Source organism: Pygocentrus nattereri, chromosome 6 (assembly GCF_015220715.1).
Source record: "Pygocentrus nattereri isolate fPygNat1 chromosome 6, fPygNat1.pri, whole genome shotgun sequence".
Taxonomy (NCBI): Eukaryota; Metazoa; Chordata; class Actinopteri; order Characiformes; family Serrasalmidae; genus Pygocentrus; species Pygocentrus nattereri.
The window spans coordinates 45,516,869-45,541,565 of record NC_051216.1 but is presented as its reverse complement, the minus strand read 5'-3'; the positions used below and the strand labels follow the sequence as shown (position 1 = coordinate 45,541,565).

Below are 24,697 nucleotides of genomic sequence, written 5' to 3'. Positions count from 1 at the left end.
AGCTGATATTAAAAAGTGGGAATGTTTATTTTGTTTTTAAATAGGTTTCCTGCATTTCAATGGCAGAAAAAAAAGAATGTTTGCACCACACATACAGAAATCTGATATTTGCACAAATCTCATAAAGGGCCAGGCATATATTTTAAAATATGTGTTCATCTATTTAAGTACCAAATATGGGCTGGAGGTTAGGGAACCAGCCTCGTGACCGGAAGGTCGTGGGTTTGATCCCCAGAGCCGACAGTCCATGACTGAGGTGTCCTTGAGCGAGACACCTTTTTAAGACCAGACAAAGGCTGCAGCGCATTGTGCGCTCCGCTGAGAAGGTGATAGGCTGCAGCCTCCCATCTCTCCAAGACCTGTACATCTCCAGGACTGTGGGGAGAGCGGATCGTATTATAACAGACCCTTCTCACCCCGCACACGGACTATTTGATCCACTCCCCTCGGGCAGGAGGCTTCGGACCATTCGGACCAGAACCTCCCGCCACAGGAACAGTTTCTTCCCCTCTGCCATTGGACTCAAGAACAATATATAATCACGTCACTTACCTCTTTATAACCCTGCCTTGGTCACTTTACTTGAATTGCACTACTCCACCTGCACTGTTGTATATAGTACTGTTGTACATGCCTTTTGTATTTTTATTTTTATTCATTCTATCTATATATTTGCATAGAGAGTATTTATTTATGTGGACTTAATTTTGCATGCCTAGTACTACTTGTTTTTATGTTGCACCTTCATGCCGAAGCAAATTCCTAGTCTGTGAATCCTGTTCATTGACAATGGCAATAAAACTTCTTCTGATTCTGATTTACTGTTAAACTGAGTTGAAGGATCAGCAGAGCTTTATTTTACTGTAAAGGAGGATTATTTTATTATTACCTACTGATCTGATTCAGCCGTGGAGCCACAGCAGGCAGTAAAAGATCCACATGCGGCTCTGGAGCTGCGTGTTGCTGACAGCATTACACAGTTGGGTTCGTGTGACTGAGTGTAAAGACTAGGAAAGCCCTCTTATGATGATGTGTCTTGAAGGTGGGGGGAACTTTCAGAAAACTACAAGAAATCTAGGGAGGAGGGATCATTCAAAATGTCTTTGTCTGTACGTTTTATTTTCTCCTGAAGAAATCTGTTGGGGGGGGTTTCTCTATGAGAGGATGACGTGTTTGTGTAATGCATTCTGGGTATTGTAGTGAGAGAACACTAATCCACTAACGAGGATGCAAAATGACGAATTCTGTCAAACCAGTGAGTGCATAGGATGCAAAGCTGCGCTACATGATGTCATCACAAACAACATCATGAATGCCAGTTTGATCCGAAGTGGGCTACTAAAGGCTAAAGGCAGGAACGCCCCTTTAAACGCTGACTGCAAAGGATTCTTTGCTTACACAAGCAAATATTAGGGCCTAACTGAAGGAAACAAACGAGTCTCATCGTCGTGTGTACATCAATCAATGTTTATTTCAATCTGATTAGCATCAACATATGTTTAATGAATTTTTCATTTTTTTTAAATTCCAGTAATCTCTATAACACTACTGTAATATCGATAAGAACAAAAGGTGGTAGTATCCATTTAAACAAGACCGACGTTGCTGCCTTCTCTGAAGAGTCCAGCGGCTCAGAGTTTGGGGGTGTTGGGGGGGGTAGGGGTTAAAGGTGGGGGGGACTACAGAACTCCATTCAGGATGTTAGATGGGGTACCATCTTTCAACAGGTACAACATTTACAGAGGAAATCACATTAGTCAGTAATTTCATTATAGGCTATGACGTTTTTCCCCGGTCTCCTCCGGTTCAACTGTACATTTTAGTATAAAAGCTGAGAACATAGAAACAAAACACCCTGTTTTTCATCTTTTTTTTTGTTCTGCTGCTGAAACAAACGCGATGATGAGCGTGAAATAAGACTGACGGAGCTGGTCAGAAAGACGTTCGCACATTCGTTCGGCTAGCCTAGCCCAGCGGAGCTAAGCTGGTTTGAATCTCGTGGCTGTTCACTTCGTAACACTTGCCGACTCTGTGAAGCCTGGAGCTGTTCACCACTCCGATATGAAAACAAGCAGACTTTTAGAGGAGTAGTTCAGCCTGAGTGCTAGCATTCATGCTACTGATTGTTAGCCATGCTAGCTTTTTTTGGCCTAAACTGCCCCTTTAAGGGAACGGGTCGGTGAAAAATCGGATGAACACAATTTCTCACTGAGCCCAGATGCGGTCGCTCAGCCGGGGACGTGTTCTGTGTCTAAAGTTTTGCTTCTGCAGTTCAGTAGTAGAGCTACAAGGCTAACATTGCTAATAAACACTAGAAGTCAATAGTCACCCAAATCTTTTCAGTAAATATATCCACCAAACTCTGCTCAAACTGCATCCAGGTCTTCATTTAGGTTGAGCAGACTTGCTGATGTTGGTTTAGGACACAGTACGACTTACTTTAAACTATAAAAATGACCAAAACGTCACCGTTTAGCGGAACCCAGCGGGCAGCCACTGTGCACAACAGGTGCTGTGCTTAATTCCAGCTCCCCCCCAGCAGAACCCCAGCTTTTATGGGCAGTTGTGGGCTGGAGGTCAGGGAACCGGCCCTGTGACCGGAAGATTGCCGGTTCGATCCCCAATGCTGACAGTCCATGACTGAAGTGTCCTTGAGCAAGACACCTAACCCCCAACTGCTTCCCGAGCGCTGTGGATAGGGCTGCCCACCGCTCCGGGCAAGTGTGCTCACTGCCCCCTAGTGTGTATGTGGTGTTTCACTTCACAGATGGGTTAAATGCGGAGGTGGAATTTCCCCGTTTGTGGGATTAAAAAAGTATCGCTTAACTTATTCATGCTGTTCGGGTGCTAGATTACGCTCACGATTTCTGTTCTTTTTAGAAACGTGTTCACTTCGGCCTGATTCAGACAGGCAGCTATTTTTTTTTACATATCCTATTTGAGCAGGACAGACTCTCTGCAGTTTAAATGGCAAAGAGCCACACGAAATCTGTTTTTTTTCCAACGGGTGCTTTCGAGTCTGATTCAAATTGAGGATATGTGGCTCGGTTTGACCGGTCCGATCAGCTTTCGTGTGTTTTTTCTGTCACAGAAGTTCATGACGTCAGAATGTGCAGCAAGAAAGTCTGTGCGTATTCGCTTATTACAGCTTAAACACGGAGAGCAGAAGCTTTTAACAGACATATTTGTCTTTTTCTGTTGTCGTTTACAGTCACGGCTTCATTAAGAGATTCAAACTGAAAGCCTGTCTCTGAACATCACTGCTTCTTTAGCTTGTTAGCTGGTCTGTCGAGCAGGTCAACCTGCACTAAAGTCACGCTCTGTTCACGCTGTACCTCGTTAAAAGTAAAACGCTGTTGTGAACGCGATCTGTAGCATCCATATGGACCTCATTCTGTAGTCGGAGTCATGCTCATATTAGGAACTGGTTTTCCGTATAGTAAAAAAAAGGGGATTTTGGGAAATTAGGAGGTCATTAAGGCAGACCGCTGACTTGTACGTTTTAACAGTGGGACGGGTTGATTGGTGCGGGGGATGGGTTACTGGAGGTTGGGGGCTTTGGGGGTTGGAGAGGCAGCAGTCATGGAAATCTTGGATCTTGGACTTCATATGTTCAAATTTCATGGAACCAATAATTTTAAGAGAGTTTAACATTTAATACAAATACAATTTGATTTTATGCTTAACTTACACATAAAATTACATTCCGTCAAAATGACTAATAAAGACTGAAAGCTGGTCAGCTCTGCTTTTGCATTGATCATTTGTTGTTAGCTCTCTGGCGACTGGTCAGTCTGCTCTAATGAGGACTAAATATAGTCCAATCACAGAGAATATGGACCTGCTGAAAAGTGTTAAACACAGTGACTACAGTGATTATCCAATGTAGCACAATTATAAGGTGTAATGTTTACTTTATTGTATTGCACTGTGTGTTGCAGTTTACTGTATTGTATTGTACTGTATTGTATTGTATTGTATTGTATTGTATTGTACTGTATTGTATTGTATTGTATTGTATTGTATTGTATTGTATTGTACTGTATTGTATTGTATTGTATTGTATTGTATTGTATTGTATTGTCCGGCACAGAGTTCTGTGTTCAACTCTATTCCTTTCTCTCTGTATCTACACTGACTTTTGTTTCTAGCAGTATCTGAGCTCAGGACCGTCTTTCTCTCTAACTTACTGGTTTCTCTAGACAGACAAAGCACTTCTTGTAAGTCGCTCTGGATAAGAGCGTCTGCTAAATGCTAAATCCTAGAAGTCAAAGCATATTTAGGTTATATTGGTTGTTATTGGCAAAGCAAGAGCCACAAGTTTAGATTTATTTTTATTATGTGCTCCATATTTTTTGCTTTGGCCAACTAGTGAGCAGCGCTGCAGTTTAAGTTTATGCATCGACATATTTCATATCTGTGAAGCACCTAATATGACAAAAGTGAGGTGGAACGACTGTTTAATATGCAAAAGAAGTCGAGGGTCCGCACACGAGAGAAGGTGCGCAAGAGACGGCGAGGGTCTGCCTGCGAGAGCAAAGTTGGGCCCACCCTCAAATTTGTCACACCCACCCAAAACATCAGTCCTGGCCGTACGACCAGGCGCGACACTTGATAGGCATAGTCCCTGTTGCTATGGCAACCTGTCCCACCCCTACTGATCTAGTGTGATCTATTTCTCTTGTATTCGAGTAAACTGCTGTTGCTGGTCCAGCAGTGAAAACTCAGCAAGAGTAGGACATTTCGTGAGTGTTCAGATTCATCGGTGGGTCTTTTCTTAAAAATGCGTGAGAAATGTTGATTGTGGAGTGAAAGCGTGAGATTCAACCGAACTGCGTGAGCCTCACGGCCCATGCGTGAGAGCTGGCAGCCCTGTTCAGGCCTTCTGCGTGTCCAGAACATTCCTGCTTGGGTTGAAATGACAGTAGGTCTACTATTGCACTTGAACACTATTGTATAACGTTTGAGAAAGCTCGCTGGTTCGTGTGGGATATTTCAGCGAAGTTGTCAGTTCAGTGCACAGCAGTGTTAGCATGTAGCAAAATTCATAGCTTCAACTCCTCGTAATTCAGAGGATCCAGTGACGTTCCCGTGGTTTCGTTCATTTTTATAGCTCTCAGTAAGTCCTCAACCACCATCAGCAAGTCAGCACAACCTTAATGAAGACCTGGATGTGGTTTGAGCAGACTAGAAGAAGTTCTGTGGATACGTTTCCAGAGAAGATTTGGGTGACTATTGACTTCTAGTGTTAGCAACTGGTAGCTCCAGCGCTAAACTAAAGTAGCAACCATGTCTTGGCTGGTGAACTACATCTGCGGTAAGTGGAAACTTGTGTAAATCTGATTTTTTCGCTAAGCCATTCCTATAAATTTGGTAAACAGCATGGCGTCTTGGTGTTTAGTTCCCATCTGACTTTGACAACATGTACAATGATGCGTAGCCCCTTCTTTACATACAAAACAGAAAGTTCTGAGGAAGTGGTGGGAATTATGGGAGTTGTAGTGTTACGGCACAAGCACAACAGGTCGAGCCAATCAAACGTTTCACACTCGAAAAATACAGTTCGCTCGCACGTAGGCCAACATCAAGCGAAACGGGGTCAAACACTCCATACGTTAAATGAGAACACTCAAACATGAATATTCATGTGGTCGTCTCCGCCCTCCACTTACGTATTCAAATAGTGACCAGAAGACACAAGTGAACAATCATCTGATATGATGTAAACTTCAAACTCGCTCTACGACTCATTCAAGCTTATTTGGCAGAGGTTCCTCCAAACATCAGCAAGGTACACCAAACTTTGTTACACGTGACCCAAGGCAGCAGAAAATTCCAGAGAACAAAAACGACGTTAACAGGCCAGCTGAGAATTATTGGATCAAAAAAACAAAAACAAAAAAAAACAAAACAAACAAACAAAAAAGAGAAAACCCCGCAGCGGACACGAACGACCAGGCTAACCCTCCCAACGAGTTAGGCTTGTTTCATCTACAAGTAACAGCTCAAAAATATCAACCACAGACAGAATAAGAAGTTCATCGCTAGTTTACAGGAAAGATACTTCACCCATCTAGAATATGGCACATGTAATTATTACACCCAAGTAAGACCACATAGACGTACACTCGGCACGTATTGCCAAAATACAGTTTACTTCTCGCTTATACGTCTAAAACCACGTTATGTTTTTTCACATCGTACGTTTCTAGGAGAGGGTGAAGTAACTCGATTGGATTGGTAGTAAAACTGTCGTTCAAGGGACGTTTTTGATATTTTGTGCCAGCAGCTGTTTTGTAAACACTGGATTACGTAAAGTAGCGCGTGATTCGTTTTTCCCGCGCTTTCTCGCCAACTTTTTGAATACAAGGGTGGAACACGTTGCGTAAATTACTGGCGTGAAGACAGAGTGGTGCATTATTTTTTTCAAAAATAATACATTATTAAAAGAAAACGTATGGCGTTAAATAAATAAAAACAGAATATTTTGGCCTTGTAGCAATGCAGGTATACAGCTTTCCTTTTTTATTTATATTTTATCGCTATTTCAAAAAATATAAAGTATTTTTTTTTATCTCGTAACTTTCTGGTATTGGCTTATATTATTAAATAAAAGTATGTTATTCTTTTTCTTTTTTTTTTTTTTAGTTTCCCTTTCTTTTAAAGTAACATGCTGCTTTTGAATATGGCAGTTTTATGTTTTTATAGGTCATCCATTTATATCATGCAGTCTTGTTGGTTTCATAACGCTCAGAGTATCTACACAGCTAGAGCCAATTCACCTCCTGTGAGAAGACCACCACCCCCCCCCACCCCCCCCAACCCCTGTACATGAACAAAGATGGTCTAATCCACAACTTATGAGAGGAGGACCCTCGTCGACGCTAATGCGCTAATGGTACGTGTCCATCGTATTCTGTCCTGCGTCTGTGGAGCCGGTCCGATAGAGAACGTAGTCCTGTACACGTGGCCCAGAAAGAGGTGGAGCAGCCCTCAGTCCCTCTGTAAACCTCTCCATCTCTCTGTTCAGGAGTGAAGGTCCATGTCCAGAGTGGCGCCCTCTTGTGGCTGGAGGGCGGAATTAACCCTCGTCCAGAGCCCTCTAAAACTGATACCACTTCTTGTCCTTGCATTTCAGCATTAGCTGTGGAAGAACGCAGGAAAACAAGCACATTTTTAGGAGCAGTGAGAATGACGTTAGCTCACTAGGCCTTAAATTCAGTGTTGTAGCACAGGCTACTGTGCAGCCTTCATAGCATCACGGATCCAAAGATGGTCTTAAGCCGCACGTGTGTCACCTTGCTTGGAAATGCCGACCTTAAGGTTCAGCCAATATACATGCAGATAGTGTACAGATAGGTGGGGCTATCAGGAAGAGGGTGTGGCTAATAAGGAGAAGGGTGGGGCTCAAAGGGTGAGAGATGGGGGTAATGGGGAGAGGAATGGGCTGATGGGAGGAGAAGGAGTGGGAAATGGGGGAAAAGGAGGGGCTAATGGGGAGAGTGGTGGGGCTAATGGGAGGAAAGGCAGTGGCATCCTACCCACCCAGAGAGATCAAGGCAAGGCATTCTCTTTTTGAGTTCTGGCCGTGGACGGATGAAATGAAATTAATATTCATTCACCAGAAAAAGGACATTCAGGAAACGACGCTGCCATGTCCAGCAGATAGGCTTTACCATTTTAGCGGCAATCGTTAATCGAAATGATCTTCTTTCTTACCTCGTGAGCATGTTTGGAGAAGGTCTCAGCGCTGGACATCATGAGAGCCGTCCTCTCCTCCAGCTCGCCCAGCCTCTGACCTCTCTCATCCAGGGCGATGCGAGCACGGGCCAGATCACCCACCACGCCGCCGGCAGCCACTCGGACACCCTCCACACTGCCCTGGCCTGGGATGTGCTGAGCGAGGCTCCGAGAGGCCTTCCCCGCTGCCGCCTCACCAACTACACACACAAGGGAAGGGTTAGAGGGAGAAGCTCGTTCGGCTGCTACGAAAAGTTCTTAAATGGCTTTTACACAACGTCAAGGTAGAGGAGAAACCGTGCACCATGCCACATATAAATAAAAACTGTTAGAAATAAAAATACACAAAACTCAGAGCATCATTTAAGCTTCAGGAAATTTACTCCTACTGTTTATAGCCGTGCTAATTCACTTTTGCCCTTGTTTGTAGACGACGGCATGTCATGCAGTGTCAAACACCACGTAAACAAGTCTATTAGAGGTTATCTACAAGGTTTGTGTGGCAATTTGGGCAGTTAACAACAGCAACATGCTTAAATGAATGCTAAATACCTTTCTATTACTTGTTCTCTACTTTAGCCATGTAGCTCTACTGCAGACCCAGACACCAAACATGTCTTGGCGAGAAAAGCCGAGTGATTTAGGTATTTTGCTGCTTTAAATTGTGCGACTATTTCTTTCTCTTAATTTATCTTAATGAGTGCACCTACATCAGCATGACGTCAACCTCACAGTGAACCTCAGTCAGCCCAGATAGCAAGAGGACAATGGACCCGTCAGCCCACTGATGGTAGAGCAGGCGGTCCACTGGCGTTTTGCTCAGCGTTTTCTGGGTGGCCCACCGGTAGTTAAGCAGAGTATTAGACAAAATTCCACTTATCAAATGCTCATTTTCCATTTACAGTCCAGTTTACTGATTTTTCCTTCCTTCCTTTGTTTAGTTTGTAAATTAGTTCAGTAAATCATTTTAATCCAGCGCAATGACAGCAACAAAACTTTCTATAAAATCATTAATTTTTCTCTCTCAGGTGTTTGTGATATTCGTCTTAGTTTATTTTCTAAAATAAAAGTCTCTCTGCATTTAAAATCTGTTTGAGGAGATTAAAAACGAGTTAGAGCTTGTATGCAGGACAATAATCTGGGAGGACCAGCAGTGGCAAACAGTCAGTGGAGTGCCGATCTCATCAAGCCAGCGGACCGATATGTGCTCGCTGCCTGCGAGACAATTAGCCATGCAAACTTTGCAATTCAGAATGTTTCTGGACAGAACATACATACGTTTTTATGAATAATTATTTTGTCTGACTGTAAACTTTGTCCAGAAACCGGCCTCTTGCCTTTGTTCGTCGATCTGTTGTTGCTCTGTGTGAAGCTACCCGAGGAAGGTGAAGAAGTTACTCTGCTGTCGTGTATAAAAGGTGGAGAAGTTGCTCCTTGAGCTCCAGACTGAACACAGCAAATTGAATGTTATCAAGTATTTAAAAGTATTTTACTGCTGTTGCTTGTGATCCAATTCGTCTGCCTTTTTTGGGGCTTTGAAAAAGGGGAATTAGATTGCAACGATATTCAGGCAAGTTCTACTGCTGAAGGATCCACTTCTGTGCCCTCGATCCTTCTCTAACTCCGTTCACTTGCGCTAATAAAGTTCTGAGGGCTGTTTAAGTGGATTTTCCTTACTCGGAAGTTGGAAACTTCCCAGGAATCCAACAATATGAAGAGATCTTGCCAAATGAAATGAAAGGAACACTCACAGAGCTCTTCACGATCAAACGTCTGGGCGTTGCCCCCAAAAAAGCCCTTCAGGAAGCCTCGGTTCTGTGCCTCAGGGGTCTCTGTGGGCGTGAAAAGCTCCCCCAGCATCTCCTGCAACGGATTGAATGGGTAATCAATTAGTGAATTCATCAGGCAGTCAACTGAGAGTGTGTTAATGAGAAATCAACAGCAAAGCGCAGAGCCCTGAGAGCAAAAGTGAGCCAGTACACTAGTCCATCCAGAAGATGGCAGTGTGGTAAAAGGTAAAGTAAGTAAATCCAGTCTTCTATTGTTTATGATTGAGAACTAAAGCCGCAAATGTTCTTATTCCATATACTGTGCATACAAAGCCGTTCTGATTCCACTGGGAATTTCAAAGGTGAAGTTATAGGGTCTGGCTTTGCAGACGCAAATGAACTTTAGACTTGAAAAATTTCTATTTTTCCACAATTGGTAGCAAAATTTTTTTACTACCAGCAGAGCTGAGAACATCCTGTATTATGTAGTTTCCCATTTGTTTTCTATATAAAAGCTTTGATACCACAAACTGTTTAATACATAAAATGCACATCGAGTTCTTTTAAATAAGATTTTTGAAAACCTTACCTGTCTTTTACCCATATGATAATAATTATTCCAAGGAAACCTGAGCGTAATCTGAATTTACAGTGATTTTTAGACGAGAATACATTAACACAATGTTTTTGAATGGCTCTTTATTTGGATGGTCCCCTATAGATGCTCTACAGAGACTTAAATCATTAACGAACTTTCTGGATATGGTCAGTTGATTATCAGCAACGTTATGGTTAGGGTTTGGGTTAGGAGTAGATGTAGGTTTACCTTGAGGTTAAGTCGAGGTTTAGGGTTAGATTTTATACATTCTTTCACACCAAACTGAAGTTCAGTTGAATTTTAATGGATATTTAGTTGAATGTTGAATGTTGAAAGGCCTTTAAGTAAGCATTTACAAAACACCTACAGTGGACCCTCCAAGTAACACTTAACTTCACAATCGATTGCATTTAATGGCTATTTAGTTGAATGTGACTTGAAGATATAATGAACATTTACAAAGAATCTACAGTGGATTATCCAAATAAAATTTTACTGTATATTGTAAAAACCAGTATTCATCACTATAATCATGGAATGGGATATTTGGTAATCAGCTTGATACACCTGCTATTTGTATTGTGTAACAAGTATTACATTTATGCCAGACTATAGGTGACCTCATAACCCGACCCGTCTCCAGGAGACCCCCCATGACGTCTGCCACAGTTTGAACACTGGCCACGACCTCAGATTCTGCACTCACCTGCAGATTGTCACACATCTCCTGGCTGTAGGTGATGCGCTGGATCTCTGTGGGTGAGCTCAGGTAGAGGGCCTGCCCTCCGTTAGTGAAACAGAACGTTCTAGCTATGCGCATGTCCGTTAGCGGCAGGTAGTTCACGTCCAACAGGGGCCGTAAACTGGGCAGGCTGTAACACACACCACAAGCAATAACACACAATCTTTTACAGTAATGAATGGAGAAACATCTCTGTCCTGCGTTCAGCGGAAACAAGTCCATTACGGCAATTAGAAAACAGTTTTGTGCTCGGTTACAATCAAGGTCAGATCAAACAAACAATCAGTCAATAGCCTGCTGTACTGAGTGGGCTTCATGATTGCCAGTGCCAACTCATCGATTCCATCCAGGATTAAGAGAATTTGAGCATTATTCCCAGAATTAGGAACAGCACTGGGGAAATCAACGCTCCAAAAGATTAACGGGGTCCAATCAGAGTGGCAACATTTGGAGTAAAAGGATATTTTTATACATATGTTTTTTTATACACACCGATATACAGTTATATGAGAAGGTTTAGGTGTCCCTGGTCAAATGAATCATTTTGTTGATTTCCTAAGTGAAAATATGTGAACACATCCTTTATAGAAAACAAACTTCTACTCATTTCAATGCACAATTAGTGTTTATATGGCTTGTGTGAACGTATTTGCTGATTCATAATAATTTATATGACTCTCTCTCTATATATATATATATATTATATATACAACTTTCACAAACATATAATATTTCCATGTTGAAATAATAAAACGGATTGCAAAATTTGCAAGATAGAAGTAAGCGAGTAAGTTGAGAGATTTACCTATACATTCCGGGTCAAAATGTATTATTATCAGTCATATTAGTTACAAAATATTAAAATATTTAACTTCTTCCATGAGCTCTACATATGTGTGATTTTGTAAAAGAACTCTGTTCTGATCGATTCCCTGCACTGAGCTCAATATCTTAAAAAAAAAAACAATCCCACAACTGTATTCTGACACCTGTCATAATTAAATCCAATTTGATTTGGCCTAAAGAGCCTAAAACAGTGTGTTTTAATACTGTGCCTTTAAAACTGGTAAATGTAAATAAGTCCTGTTTCGATTGGACGCCCCATATTGCATCTCACTCAGAAAGCAATCTGGGCTGAAACACTCCTTATAATTTCAACATGAATGAGTGGGGCTAAACTGCTGTGATGTATGTAAATGCATTGATTTTGCAGCTTTTGCCATATATGCACTGAAGGCCAGCGCTATGGGCCTCCCCACAGGGTTTGTCCCAAAGGGTTTATCCATAGTGTTTGGCTCGAAGGGTCTATCTACAGAGTGTGGCACGTAAGGTCTATGTATACAGTTTGGCCCAAAATGGCATTGCATAGGGCTTGGCCTAAGACAGTGGTCAGTGACGTCTGAAGAAGTTAATTTGCAGAAGCAGGTGTAGTAGATTGTGGCTGGAACTAGAATTCACAGGTCAGTAGATCTCCAGGAACAGGGCTGGTGACCTCTGGCTTAAAGGGTCTATTGATGAGGTTTGGCCCAAAGAGTCTATCTGTTTTTTTCTACAATATATGCAGTAAGAAGTGAAAGCTACATTAGGTGAAAGTGAAGCTGAACCTGAGGATCATGATGTGTCCGTTGGCGCAGAAGCAGGCCAGGCACACACTGTTGGAGACGCCCACCACGTCGGCCCGTAGCACGAAGGACGACTCTGTGATGTTGTGCACGTACAGACAGGCCTGAGAAGGCATCAGGAAGACCTTGGCCTGACGCTCGGAGCAAACCACGGCCAGGTGGCCATCACTGGCAGTCTCCTGCGAGGAACAGGGTGAGAAGTTGACCAGCTTGCGCCGGCGGGGCCTCTCAGGGTCTTCGGGGGCATTCAGATCTCGCCACAACTCATACGGACTTTGGATCAGACCACCTGAACAGTCCAGGAAACCGAACCGCAGGACGGAACCTTTCAACATCAGGACTGTGCCTGAGAGAGACAGAGAAGAAGGGTGAAGAAAGGGGACTTGAAATCAAAAGAGAAATAAGGTGAGCAGGCAAAAAAAAAGAAAATAAAGCTAAATGGAGGGTACACTCCACATCATTAAATTCTCAATGACACCAAGAACCGCTGTCTCATGTGACATTAATTAAAACTACAATCAATTATTCCAAACCCCCAGTACTGTTCAATGTCAACACTTCAATGTTGCCCAGATGACCTTGTCCTAGAATCGTCATGTGCCAGGTATAATTACAATGACCTATCCAATCAGTGGTTTCTTGCTAAGACACATTTCAGCACTAATGAAATAAAACAAGGGGCTACATTTCCCAGAAAGAAACCCACTGAATGAGAAGAGCATACATACAAAGAGAGCCTCTCAAAGTCTAAGGCCAGAGCTTCATTAGAACTGAAGCACTTCACTTTCTATTTCAGTGTTCCATGTATCACACAGTGAGAGTACTGATCTAGGATCAGATTTCTTCTGACTGTACTAAACTCAGCCATTAGGAACTATCTTCTTCTTCTTCTTCTTCTTTCGGCTGCTCCCTTTAGGGGTCACCACAGCGGATCATCTACCTCCATCTTGCCCTATCCACTGCCTCCTCTACTTTCACACCAACCATCTCCATGTCCACCTTCACTACATCCATAAACCTTCTCTGAGGTCTACCTCTTCTCCTTCTACCCGGCAACTCCATCTCCAACATTCTTTGACCAATAAATCCACTATTCCTCCTCAACACATGTTCAAACCATCTCAACCTGGCCTCTCTGGCTTTATCTCCAAACTGCTCCACCTTCACTGTCCCTCTGATCTGCTCATTTCTAATCTTGTCCATCCTTGTTACTCCCAACAAAAATCTCAGCATCTTCATCTACGCCACCTCCAGCTCAGCCTCCTGTCTTTTAGACAGAGCCACAGTCTCCAAACCGTACATCATAGCAGGACGCACTGCTGTCTTGTAAACCTTCCCTTTCACTCTTGCTGCTATCCTTCTGTCACACATCAGCCCTGACACCTGTCTCCACCCACTCCATCCTGCCTGCACCCTCTTCTTCACCTCTTTTCTACACTGTCCATTGCTCTGGATGGCTGACCCAAGATATTTGAAGTCATCCACCTTTACGACCTCTACTCCTTGCATCCACAAAAAATTGATCCACAAAGACACAATGTAGCTCCTTCTGACCTTCTCTGTACTTCTCTACCAACACTCTCAATGCAAAAATTACATCTGTGGTACTCTTTCTGGGCATGAAACCAAACTGCTGCTTGCTGATCTGGACCTCTCGCCTTAGCCTTACTTCAACAGCTCTTTCCCATACCTTCATGGTGTGGCTCATCAACTTTATACCTCTGTAGTTACTGCAGCTCTGCACATCACCCTTGTTCTTAAAAATGGGGACCAGTACACTGCTTCTCCACTCATCAGGCATCCAAAAAGTCCACTGCCTTCTCTCCTAAACATCTCCATACCTCCACAGGTATGTCATCTGGACCAACTGCCTTTCCATTCTTCATCCTTTTTAAAGCTGCCATCACTTCCACCTTACTAATTCTCTGCACTTCCTGATCCACTATCTCTCCCCCGTTGTCCTCCTCTCTCTCTCGTTTTCCTCATTCATTAGTTCTTCAAAGTTCTCCTTCCATCTACTCAACACTCTCTGTTCACTCACTAGAACATTTCCCTCTCTATCCTTTATCAGCCTAACCTGCTGTAAATCCTTTCCAGCTCTATCTCTCTGTTTAGCCAAACGATACAAGTCCTTTACTGCTTCTTTACTGTCCAGCCTCTCATACAGCTTATCATAGGCCTGAGCCTTTGCCTTTGGCACCATTCTTTTCGCTATGCGACCAGCCTCACAGAACTCCTGCCTACTTCCTTCATCTCTCTGGTTATCCCACTTTTTCTTAGCTGCCTTCTTCTTCTGAATACTCTCCTGGACTTCCTCATTCCACCACCAACTTTCCTTGTCTTCTTTCCTCTGACCAGACGAAACACCCAACACATTTTTGCCAGTTTCTCTCACCACCTTAGCTGTATTTTCCCAGTCCTCAGGTAGCTCCTCACTGCCCCCAAGGGCCTGTGGCAATTTTTCTCTGAACTGCCTGCAACCATCCTCCTCCTTCAGCTTCCACCATCTAATCTTTGGCTCTGTCTTCACTCTCTTCCTCTTCTTTGTTTCTAATCTCATTCTACAGACAACCACCCTATGCTGCCTTGCTACACTTTCCCCTGGCACCACTTTACAATCTGCAATCTCCTTTAGGTGGCATCTCCTGCTAAGGAAATAATCCACCTGTGTGCACCTCCCTCCACTCTTGTATGTCACCCTGTGTTCTTCCCTCTTCTGAAAATACGTGTTCACCACAGCCATTTCCATTCTCTTTGCAAAATCTACAACCATCTGACCTTCTGCATTTCTGTCTTGCACACCATACATACCCAGCACCTCATCATCCCCTCTGTTCCCTTCACCAACATGTCCATTTAAGTCTGCACCAATCACCAATCTCTCCTCTCTAGGGACACCATCTACCACTTCATCCATCTTACTCCAAAATTCCTCTTTCTCCTCTAACTGACAACCAACCTGTGGTGCATATGAACTGACCACATTCAAAATTACACCATCAACCTCCAACTTCAGGCTCATGATCCTGTCTGACACTCTATTTACATCCAGAACACTTTTCACAAGCTGCTCCTTTAGGATTATCCCTACTCCATTTCTCTTCCTCTCTACACCATGATAGACCAGTTTGAATCCACCTCCAATGTTCCTGGCCTTGCTTCCTTTCCATCTGGTCTCCTGGACACACAGAATATCTACCTTCCTTCTCTCCATCATGTCTGCAAGCTCTCTGCCTTTACCAGTCCCTACTCTAACCTCCACACTCCTGCCTTTCCTTCTCTCTCGCTGCCTTCTAACCCGCCTTCCTCCTCTCCTCTTTGATGGTCTTCAACCTACAGTAGTCCAATTTCCACTGGCACCCTGCTGGTCAACAGCACTGGAGGCAGTCGTTGTTAACCCGGGCCTCGACCGATCTGGTATGACAATCATATTTGTGATCCGCATGATAGTTTTGTCATAAATTTTACGCCGGATGCCCTTCCTGACGCAACCCTCACCATTTATCCGGGCTTGGGACCGGCACCAGAAGTTCACAAAGTACACCCCTAATGGCTGGTTTCCATTAGGGACTATCTAAATAAGACAAATGTGTTCAGAAACACAGTATGAGTATGATCTCAGTTGTAATGTAAGGGTCTGTTTGAGTTGGGCACATATGTTTAGATTTAAAGGGTTTACTGGTACACTTAGGCACATACATTTAGGGAATTAAGGGTAAAAATTTTGGTGTTTACTAATCAGACTTGGCCTGAAGGGTCTATTTATGATTCCTAGGGCTTGGCCTAAAGGGCCTATCCACAGCATTTGTCCCAAAGGGTCTATCCGTACAATGTAGTTTGGCCTAAAGTGGACATCCATAGGGCTTGACCTAAGGCAGTTGTTGTCAACCTCTGAAGAAGTTAATTAGCAGAAGCAGGTGTAGTACATTGTGGCTGGAACTAGACATCACAGATCAGTAGATCTCCAGGAATAGGGTTGATAACCACTGGTTTAAAGGATCTATTCAGTTTGAGTAATGGGTCTACTGTAAGTTTTTCTAAAAGAGTTTTGCCTAAATTATCTATCCATAGGATCTGACCCAATAAATTAGTCCATAATGTTTGGCTAAAGGGTCTGTCAACAGGGTTTCGCCTAAAGGGTCTAACCATAGAATTTGACCCAACCTTTATGTCCACAGATCCATGGGGTTCAGACCAAGGAGTCTGTCCGTTGACTTTGGCTCATACATCTAATCAGAAGGATTGGCCCAAAGATCACAGGATTACAGACCCAATTCATAGGATTTGATTCAAAGTGTCTGTGCCTTAATGTTTACCAATGTTTAACAGTGCTTGACCCTCAGAGTTGGTTTAGTAAGTTTGGTTCAAAGGGACTATCCATTAGATATGGCTCAAAGGGCCTATCCATGAGATTTGGCTCAAAGGGCCTATCCATGAGGTTTGGCCCAAAGGGTCCACCCATTGAGGTTGGCCTAATGGTTCTATCCATGAGGTTTGGATCTATCCTACAAGGGTCTGCCCATATGGGTGCCCTTGTTGCTAGCAAAGCAAAAGTGTTGCTCACCAGTGGGTGCCACAGTGATGGGCTCCTCCATCCTCTCCTGCTCGTCCATGGGGATGGACATGGGCACAAGCAGCACCAAGCCCAAGCTGGTGCCAACCCATAGGCACGGTGTGGGCAGCGTGTCCAACTTGCGGCCGTAGGACTCAGCAAACTGCAGAGTCGTCACCGCCTCTTTGGTGTCCCGATCTATACTGGAGACGCTGGAGCTCCGCGAACGGCTGAACGAGTTCTCCCGACTCTCTGCAAAAGACCAGGAGGAGGTAGCGTGGAAGGACACACAGGAATAGGCAGGGGGAGGAGAGGGAGAGCGAAAGAGAGAAAAAAGTGAGAAGAGAAATGGAAAAAGTAAAAGGGAGGAGAGAAACAGAGAAATAGAGAGAAAGTGGAAGACATTTTAAGGACTGGAACAGCATGATGGAGCTGCAAAGCAGAAAGAATCAAGACTGGAGTGAATTCGCTCTTTGGATATGTGCACATTACACTTTTACAGAGTAAACCAAACCGATGTGACACAAAACAGCCACAGGCCGTTTTAAGCAATTACAAATACAAGACTGTAAACAGGACAACGTGACAGAAAAAGACAAGAGACACCCTTCGTTCTAAATTGTTTTTTATTGTTTTGCAGTTTTAACAGGACAGATGAATATCAGAGGCTTGCACAGACAAAGCTTTCATACACAGAAGCCATACACTCCTACACATACACTCCTACAAAGACACTCCTACACAGGCACGACTGCACTGTATGAACACATTCAGCGAACAACACATTTACACATTCATTTTAAGTCCTGCCACTGTTAAACTAGGTTGACCTGGAGTTGCCTCCAATTCATATCCTCCACTGCATGTTTATAAGGTCAGACCCACACATATGAAGCATTTCTGAACCTCTCTGATTCACCTCCCAGCTAGCTTTCTCTCTCTCTCTAAGCTGTAAGCTAGCTGTCATAGTTCTATGCACTCAATATCTATATAAAGGGTATATAAATATCCTCCAACTACTCAAATACTTTCATTTTTGAGGTATGTTCTAAAAGCATGTGCATATTATGACTGTACTTGTATGACTGTACAAACAAGATTACTTCAATTTAACCCACATTTGCATATTAATTGATATCACTGTGGATACTGGGCTGATTTGAAGCCTGCAACTTCAGAACACATGCATAACCACTGAATAATTAATTAATCATGCTATACCTACATAGTAAGTGTCTGCTTATTCCGTTTGTTTATGTGCATTTCTGTATTTTTGAATTAATGACACAACAGCACTTAGGGACTTCATAACACACGCATAAGCAATGAATAGCATATTGCACTGATTCAACATTTACAAATGCAGCAATCGCTATTCAACATGTTTTATGAAGCTGACATAAGGGTCCCTGGGCCTCTACTTGGTTCCATTACTTTGGGAATGAAGCCTCAGCAGATGTGCCATAACTTTTGCACAGGCCACATTTTTAGGTTTTATTCCTTCCGATGTTAAATTCAGCAAATAAACAGTAATTTTGAAGTTAATGTGCATAACTGTGTTCTCTTTTTTCATATGCACATCTGTTGAACAGCAACAAAACAGGTCATTTGACCAGGGGTGCTCAAACTTTTGAACTTTGTTCTGTAGGTTGCCTCCAAATAGTATTAATATTTTATGCATTGTCATGCTTTCAAGAGGTTTGGCCCAAAAGGTCTATCCATAGGGTTCGTCCCATGTATATGTATATTGTTTCGCCCCAAAGTAGACATCCATAGGGCTTGGCTCAAAGGGTCTATCTTCAGAATGTGGCACAAAAGATCTATGTATATAGGGCTTGGCCCAAGGCAGTGTTCATTAACTGCTGAAGGGTTGTTGACCACTGGTCTAAAGGGTCTATTCAAGAGGTTTGGCCCAAAGGTTGTATCCAAAGCATTTGTCCCAAAGGGCCATCCATATTGACTTGGCTCAAAGGGTCTATCCTCAGAATGTGGCCCAAAAGATCTATGTATGTAGTTTGGCCCAAAGCGGACATCCATAGGGCTTGGCGTAAGGCAGTGTTCATTAACCACTGAAGGGTTGATGACCACTGGCCTAGAGGATCTCTTCATGAGGTTTGGCCCAAAGGGTCTGCCTTCAAATAGTGTTAATATTTTATGCTATGTCATGCATTAAGTAATAGTCAGGGTAGATTTACAGTAATAGAGAAATGTATATAAACATACGTACAGCAAAAGCAGACGTCACTTACAACATACTACATGACTATTATCAGGTTAATGAAGTAATGGATGTGTACAGCAGCTGACAAGCCTAATCTACGGCATCAGACCACCAACAACAGATACTGCATTCTGGTAGATGCAACAATGCAGAAAAACGTCTACTAACAATATAATTATCAGCTAGGCTCTCTCAATTAATCTGTCAACATCTGGCATCGTTCCCAAATGACTTGTAATTAAAAAGGCATCAGTGAATATAACAGACTTCAGACAAGAGCTGTTCTTGTAGACACAGCAATTTCAGAATTGTCCTGTCTGACTATGCGGTATCAGATTTTTTTTCCTGAATAAATAAAAAAAAGTGTATTTGAGTAGTGAAGAGCAGATTTATTACTGAGCTCTGTCTAGATTAATATGTCTTATAATGGGAAGCCAAGATGTAGCCCAAAAGAAGCTCTGTAAGCACAGCTCTATTAAAGCAGAACTTATTTGCCATAACTGATTAAATGGTTAAGACATAAACAAAGTCATTCAGAGTGGTTTGGTGTGAAACGAGCCATTCTAGAAAACTTTCCAAGTGCGTATTGATCTCACTGGTAGTGAAAGGAACCAGACGTCCACCTCTAAAAGCTCCCTCACAGAAAGTTATTGCATGAAATGAAAAAGCTGAGGAGCTTTTGGTCAAAAATGTTAAAATCTGTTCATGGTGGAGGGATATGGAGGGATACAGGCAAGACGTTTTAAGACAAAATAGTCCATAAATAACTATAATAATTATTTTAGTATCATAACATTCCATATAAAACTCAGAAGACTCGTGTAGGTTCACTGGTGGTTTTGTACAGTAAATAAAATGGCTATCACCACCACTGTGAAGAAATCTACACCTCAAAGCACTCTGAATGACTTTGTTTCCATCTATATCAATGACTGAATTATGCATAAAAGTTGAAAACTTAGTGGAATTCTGCTTTAACTTTAGGCAGGATGATTAACTCCAGCTCTCTGTCTCCGTCTGCTGCATTTGCTGCGTACAGTTGATTATTATAGACAAATTCAAGGCGTGGGCAACTGGCCATTGGCGTCTACTGTAAATTCATATTCTACATATGTCATAAAACCACAAGCTACCAATGCAGTAGATTGTGATTATGTTAAAAAATACTTGGCTATTCTTTTAAACCCTATGAACCTCTAAGTAGGCCCATATTTACAATAATAGGATAATAATAAAATAATAACTGAATAATAAGCCTGCAGTTGAAGGAGTTACTGCATAACCTTTCCCTTATGATTCATATATATATATATATATATATATATATATATATATATATATATATATATATATATATTTTTTTTTTTTTTTTTTTTTTAAAGGGCCCATATCTAACATTTTTCTTGTTTACTTCCTTTTTTCCTGAGATCCACTTTTTGATGACATTTGTGTCAATTTATGTACCAAAAACCCTCATAATTCATTTTTATATGATAATTTTCCAACCTCTCTTAGTCTAAATCTAACAGGATGTATCTTTAATAATATGTAAGTGACTTTTGCTCTGATTGGCTGTCCTGTATTATGCCTCAAACAAAAAGCAATCAGAGGTGAAACACTCCTTACAACTTCAGCATGAATAGATAAAGCCGAACTACTATCTGAAAAGGAGGATATTGCTGTTATCTCTACGAACAAATTGTAACTCCAAAATCGTAACTTTACAGGAGAAGGAAAAAATTTAATTAACTTTTAATGTAAGTCAATGGAACCAGATTTTTTTCCAAGTAATTTTGTGCCATTTCTTCTGTTCCATTCCTCATGAAATTTGTCAAAATGTGAAGGTCAACAGGTATTTTCAAATTATGTCAAAAATTACAAAACGAGAAAAAATTGAGGTTTTGCTCCAACAGCAGTGATATGCATAAATGCTTTGTTTTTTGTGACATCACAAAACAATCAATTTAATTCGTCCTTGATTGAGAAAGTGCTCCAGGCTGAAACACTCCTTATAACTTCCGTAATATGGTGAGTGGGCGTGGCTACGGTGCTGTAGGCTGAGCAGGCAAATATATGTAAATGTGTTAGTGTTTGTGACATCACAAAAACAATAAATTCAGAACAGGGCGTTGTTCAGCTTAGTTTCCATATATGGAATGGAGAGTGATACATTTTTGAACTCTAACAGACTGATTTCAAAAAAGCGAGGAAAGTTTTTTCTACGATATGGGCCCTTTAAAAGGAAGGAGCTCCTGGAAACCTACACCTAAATACATGGAACAGAGATGTGGTCGTGAGACAGTGCTGCAGAAGCTGGAGAGAGACAGAGAGGACGACACTGCAACTCAGTCCAGCCGGGACCTGGAGACGACATAAGAGTGTAACAGGACGAGAACGAAGGGGTTCGTGAAGAAGCGGTGATGAGGGACAGGACTGGACGCAGTGCGTGATGAGACGCTGATGGGGTTCGGCCCCCCGCGGCCCCCTCCCCGTCTTACCTCTCTCATTCCAGGAGTAGGTGGTGGTGTGGTGCTCATCGTGTGAGTACATAGTGACGCCATGCAGCTGCTGCAGCATGGCCCGCCTGGACGCATAACCTATCCGTCACACAATACACAGTACATACGAGCAGTACACACACACACACACAGCACACCATCAGCGCCACACACACACACAAACACACACACACACACATACACAGCGAGACGCCACAACATTTATAGGCATGTCCACCAAAACAACACATACAGACATAAACAACGCGGACACAGACGCAACAGACCAAAACCACAAACTCAAACAATACAGAGTTCAGACAGAGACAGAGGAGAGAAAGCAAACACAACCGGTGAAGACAAATGGGAGGGTTCTTTGATCTCCATCTTAAAAAAAAAAAAAAAACTGACATGTTAGAACCCACAGCATTTACAACCATCTGCTGGAGCAGCGACGGCCTCAGCGCTCCATTCCTTTCTCAGCTTTCCTGCAGTCAGATACGAAGAGCAGTAAAGGCCTGTTTGAAGCCCTATAGGAAAACCACTGATCTTAATGTTGTAGGGTGAGGAAATGTACATGTACTTTGTTACTATACTTGAAGGAGAAGTCCATCAACTTTTCAAAATTTCTGCATAGTTAAGATGCTCTAGAGAAACTGACAGTCAGACTGGTGGTGATAGGAACCAGACGTCCACCCCTAAAAGCTCCCTCACAGAAGGTTTACATTGTATTAGTTTACAAAATGAGTTACTAATACACTGCCTGATGCCCAGGACATCGAGTCATTCATGGTAGAAGGGTACATACAGGGCGCAAACCATACCCCAAAGAATACTTTTCTTTTTCAAATTCACCAGTTTCATCAACATTATATATAAAAAAAACTCACCTGTAGGTTCACTGGAGGTTCTGCATAGTAAATAACATGGCTATATGTGTGTTGTAGACATGGTGACGCCTGGTTCCTATCACCACCACTGTAAAGGAAGGAGTCTGTATTTTGCTTTACAATAAACCATTTCACATCAAACTACTCTGCATGACTTTGGTTACAAATCAATGATGGAATTATGTAGAAATTTTGACAAATCTGTACTTTATTGTACTTTATTAAAGAATTTCCAATTTTGTTGAGTCTTATAGATTCACTCCATTGCATCCTTCCCTCTCCTTTCCCTAAATACCAAATGTTCTGTAGTAGCTTAGAACCTGTAAGTAGGCATGGAGGCCCAGACACCTCTCATAGGCTTTTGGGATTAAACAAAAGTAACACAGGGATATAAGAAGATACTTGACATTCCAGCAGTGTGGATCAGGAGTACAGCTGAAGAAACAACGGGAGAAACGTTGAGTTGACTGGATATCCTGCAATACTTTTGGTACTGACGCACATTAAAAAGCAGGCACTTTTGTACTTTAACTCGAGTAAAAGATTAAAAAAAGCACTCATAGTTTATTTGAGTAATACAAGGAGATTCACTGAATAGAGGCCCTGAATATTCTCTAATAACTCACGCTAGGATGAGGCAATCTGAACCAAACAATGTGCAACGTGCTCCTCAGTATAAGGAGTTTCGAGCAAGCCGGGATTCCCCTGCATCAGAGCGATGAGGTAGGGGCCGGACAGCCTTCGTGACGTTTAACCTCTGTTTGCAACTTCCAGGTGCAGACCCCGTACACCTTCATGAGTCTGGCAGAAAACGGAGATCACTTCCAACATCACATGTAATTCAATCAAGAGCACAACACTACGTCAAGATATGTACCGCATTTTTCTGATTGCTTCATCCTAACGGGAGTTACAGCAGAATAGGCTGGGCCTCTTTTGAGTGAATCTCCCTGTGTTTCACCAAGAGAACCTCTTTATTCGCTCAAGTATAGAAAGTTTCAAATGTTGTCCACCACTGAAGTACTCTGTCACAATACCCTGTAGCTCTTAAGGCTGATTTATATTCTGCTTCTGCACATATGCGAACATGTGGGGGCGTCACACACAGGCGTTTGCGTAGGTATTTGCCAACAAACATGCAAGTATAATACTGTACAAAAGTCAGAGACCATTATTTCATTTGCAGTCGAACAGGCAATTACGTACAAGTTACTCATTTCTCAGGAGATATTTTTGAAGAGATTAGATCTAAGATGATCCGCTTGCGGGGGGAAAAGTCAAAGTGAGTTTCCATAACTCAAGTTTAAAAAAAAAAAGCTCCAAAGAAAATATGACTCATAAGAACCACCTATAAGACCTAGTAGACACCAAAACTACCACCATCCGGTAAACAGCACTTAAAGCTTCCATCATTGTGAGAGAAGAGAAAGTCTTCAGATCTGAAAACATCCACAGGTGCTTCTGTCCGTTCTTCCACTGTGAGAAGACCACTCAGCGCTGTGGGTCTGAAAGGATGTGCTGCTGTTCAAGAAGCCGCTGGTGTTCTGAGAACAGTGGACTGACCCCAGAGTCCAGGCCTCAACATCGCTGAAAGTGTTTTATTAGATTGTGAGCAGCAGAAAATGCTAAACCAACTTCTAAGACTGAACTTTGGAAGTGTGTCTGCAGGTTTCTCTGAAAAAAACCGAAAGTGAGTCTCCTGAAAAGAATGGAAGCTGCAATCAAGGTAAAGAGTGGACATGCTAAATAATGTAAAAATACAGATCTTATGTTTTGTTGTTAAGGCTTCGGTGTAATTTCCCTTTTAAATACATGGTTTTCTGCTCTTTCTCTGACACTGAGAAACTAATAACTTGTACTTAACACCCATTTTGACTGTAAATTAAGGGTGAAGGACTCTGACCTTTGTGTAGCACCATATCCGTATTGTAAAGGGATTGTTATGGGAATGCTTTTAAACCCAACATTAAGCTCACAGTAAAACTTAACCTAAGGAACCAAAAAGAAGTGGGAAAGAAATGGTTTTGCTTTTTTACTTAAAAAACTTGGAGCGTCTATTTAAAAG

At 42.3% G+C, this 24,697-nt stretch overlaps 1 protein-coding gene across 14 annotated transcripts in view; it reads right to left on the bottom strand.

Annotated features, from left to right (window-relative positions):
• Positions 1-6,824: 6,824 nt before the first annotated feature.
• Positions 6,825-24,697, bottom strand: part of stxbp5l (syntaxin binding protein 5-like) — a 249,217-nt gene continuing 231,344 nt past the window's right edge. For 8 of the 14 annotated variants that reach the window (XM_017703045.2, XM_017703046.2, XM_017703050.2 and 5 more), the window contains 7 exons: positions 21,743-21,841; positions 17,036-17,275; positions 12,454-12,817; positions 10,814-10,979; positions 9,492-9,603; positions 7,720-7,940; positions 6,825-7,144 (listed from right to left, as the gene is read on the bottom strand). In XM_017703045.2, the coding sequence (XP_017558534.1) occupies positions 7,103-7,144; positions 7,720-7,940; positions 9,492-9,603; positions 10,814-10,979; positions 12,454-12,817; positions 17,036-17,275; positions 21,743-21,841 (1,244 nt within the window). In that variant the 3' untranslated portion in view covers positions 6,825-7,102. The remainder of the gene's footprint in view (positions 7,145-7,719; positions 7,941-9,491; positions 9,604-10,813; positions 10,980-12,453; positions 12,818-17,035; positions 17,276-21,742; positions 21,842-24,697) is intronic. The other 6 variants (XM_017703048.2, XM_037539564.1, XM_017703052.2 and 3 more) reach the window with 1 other exon arrangement.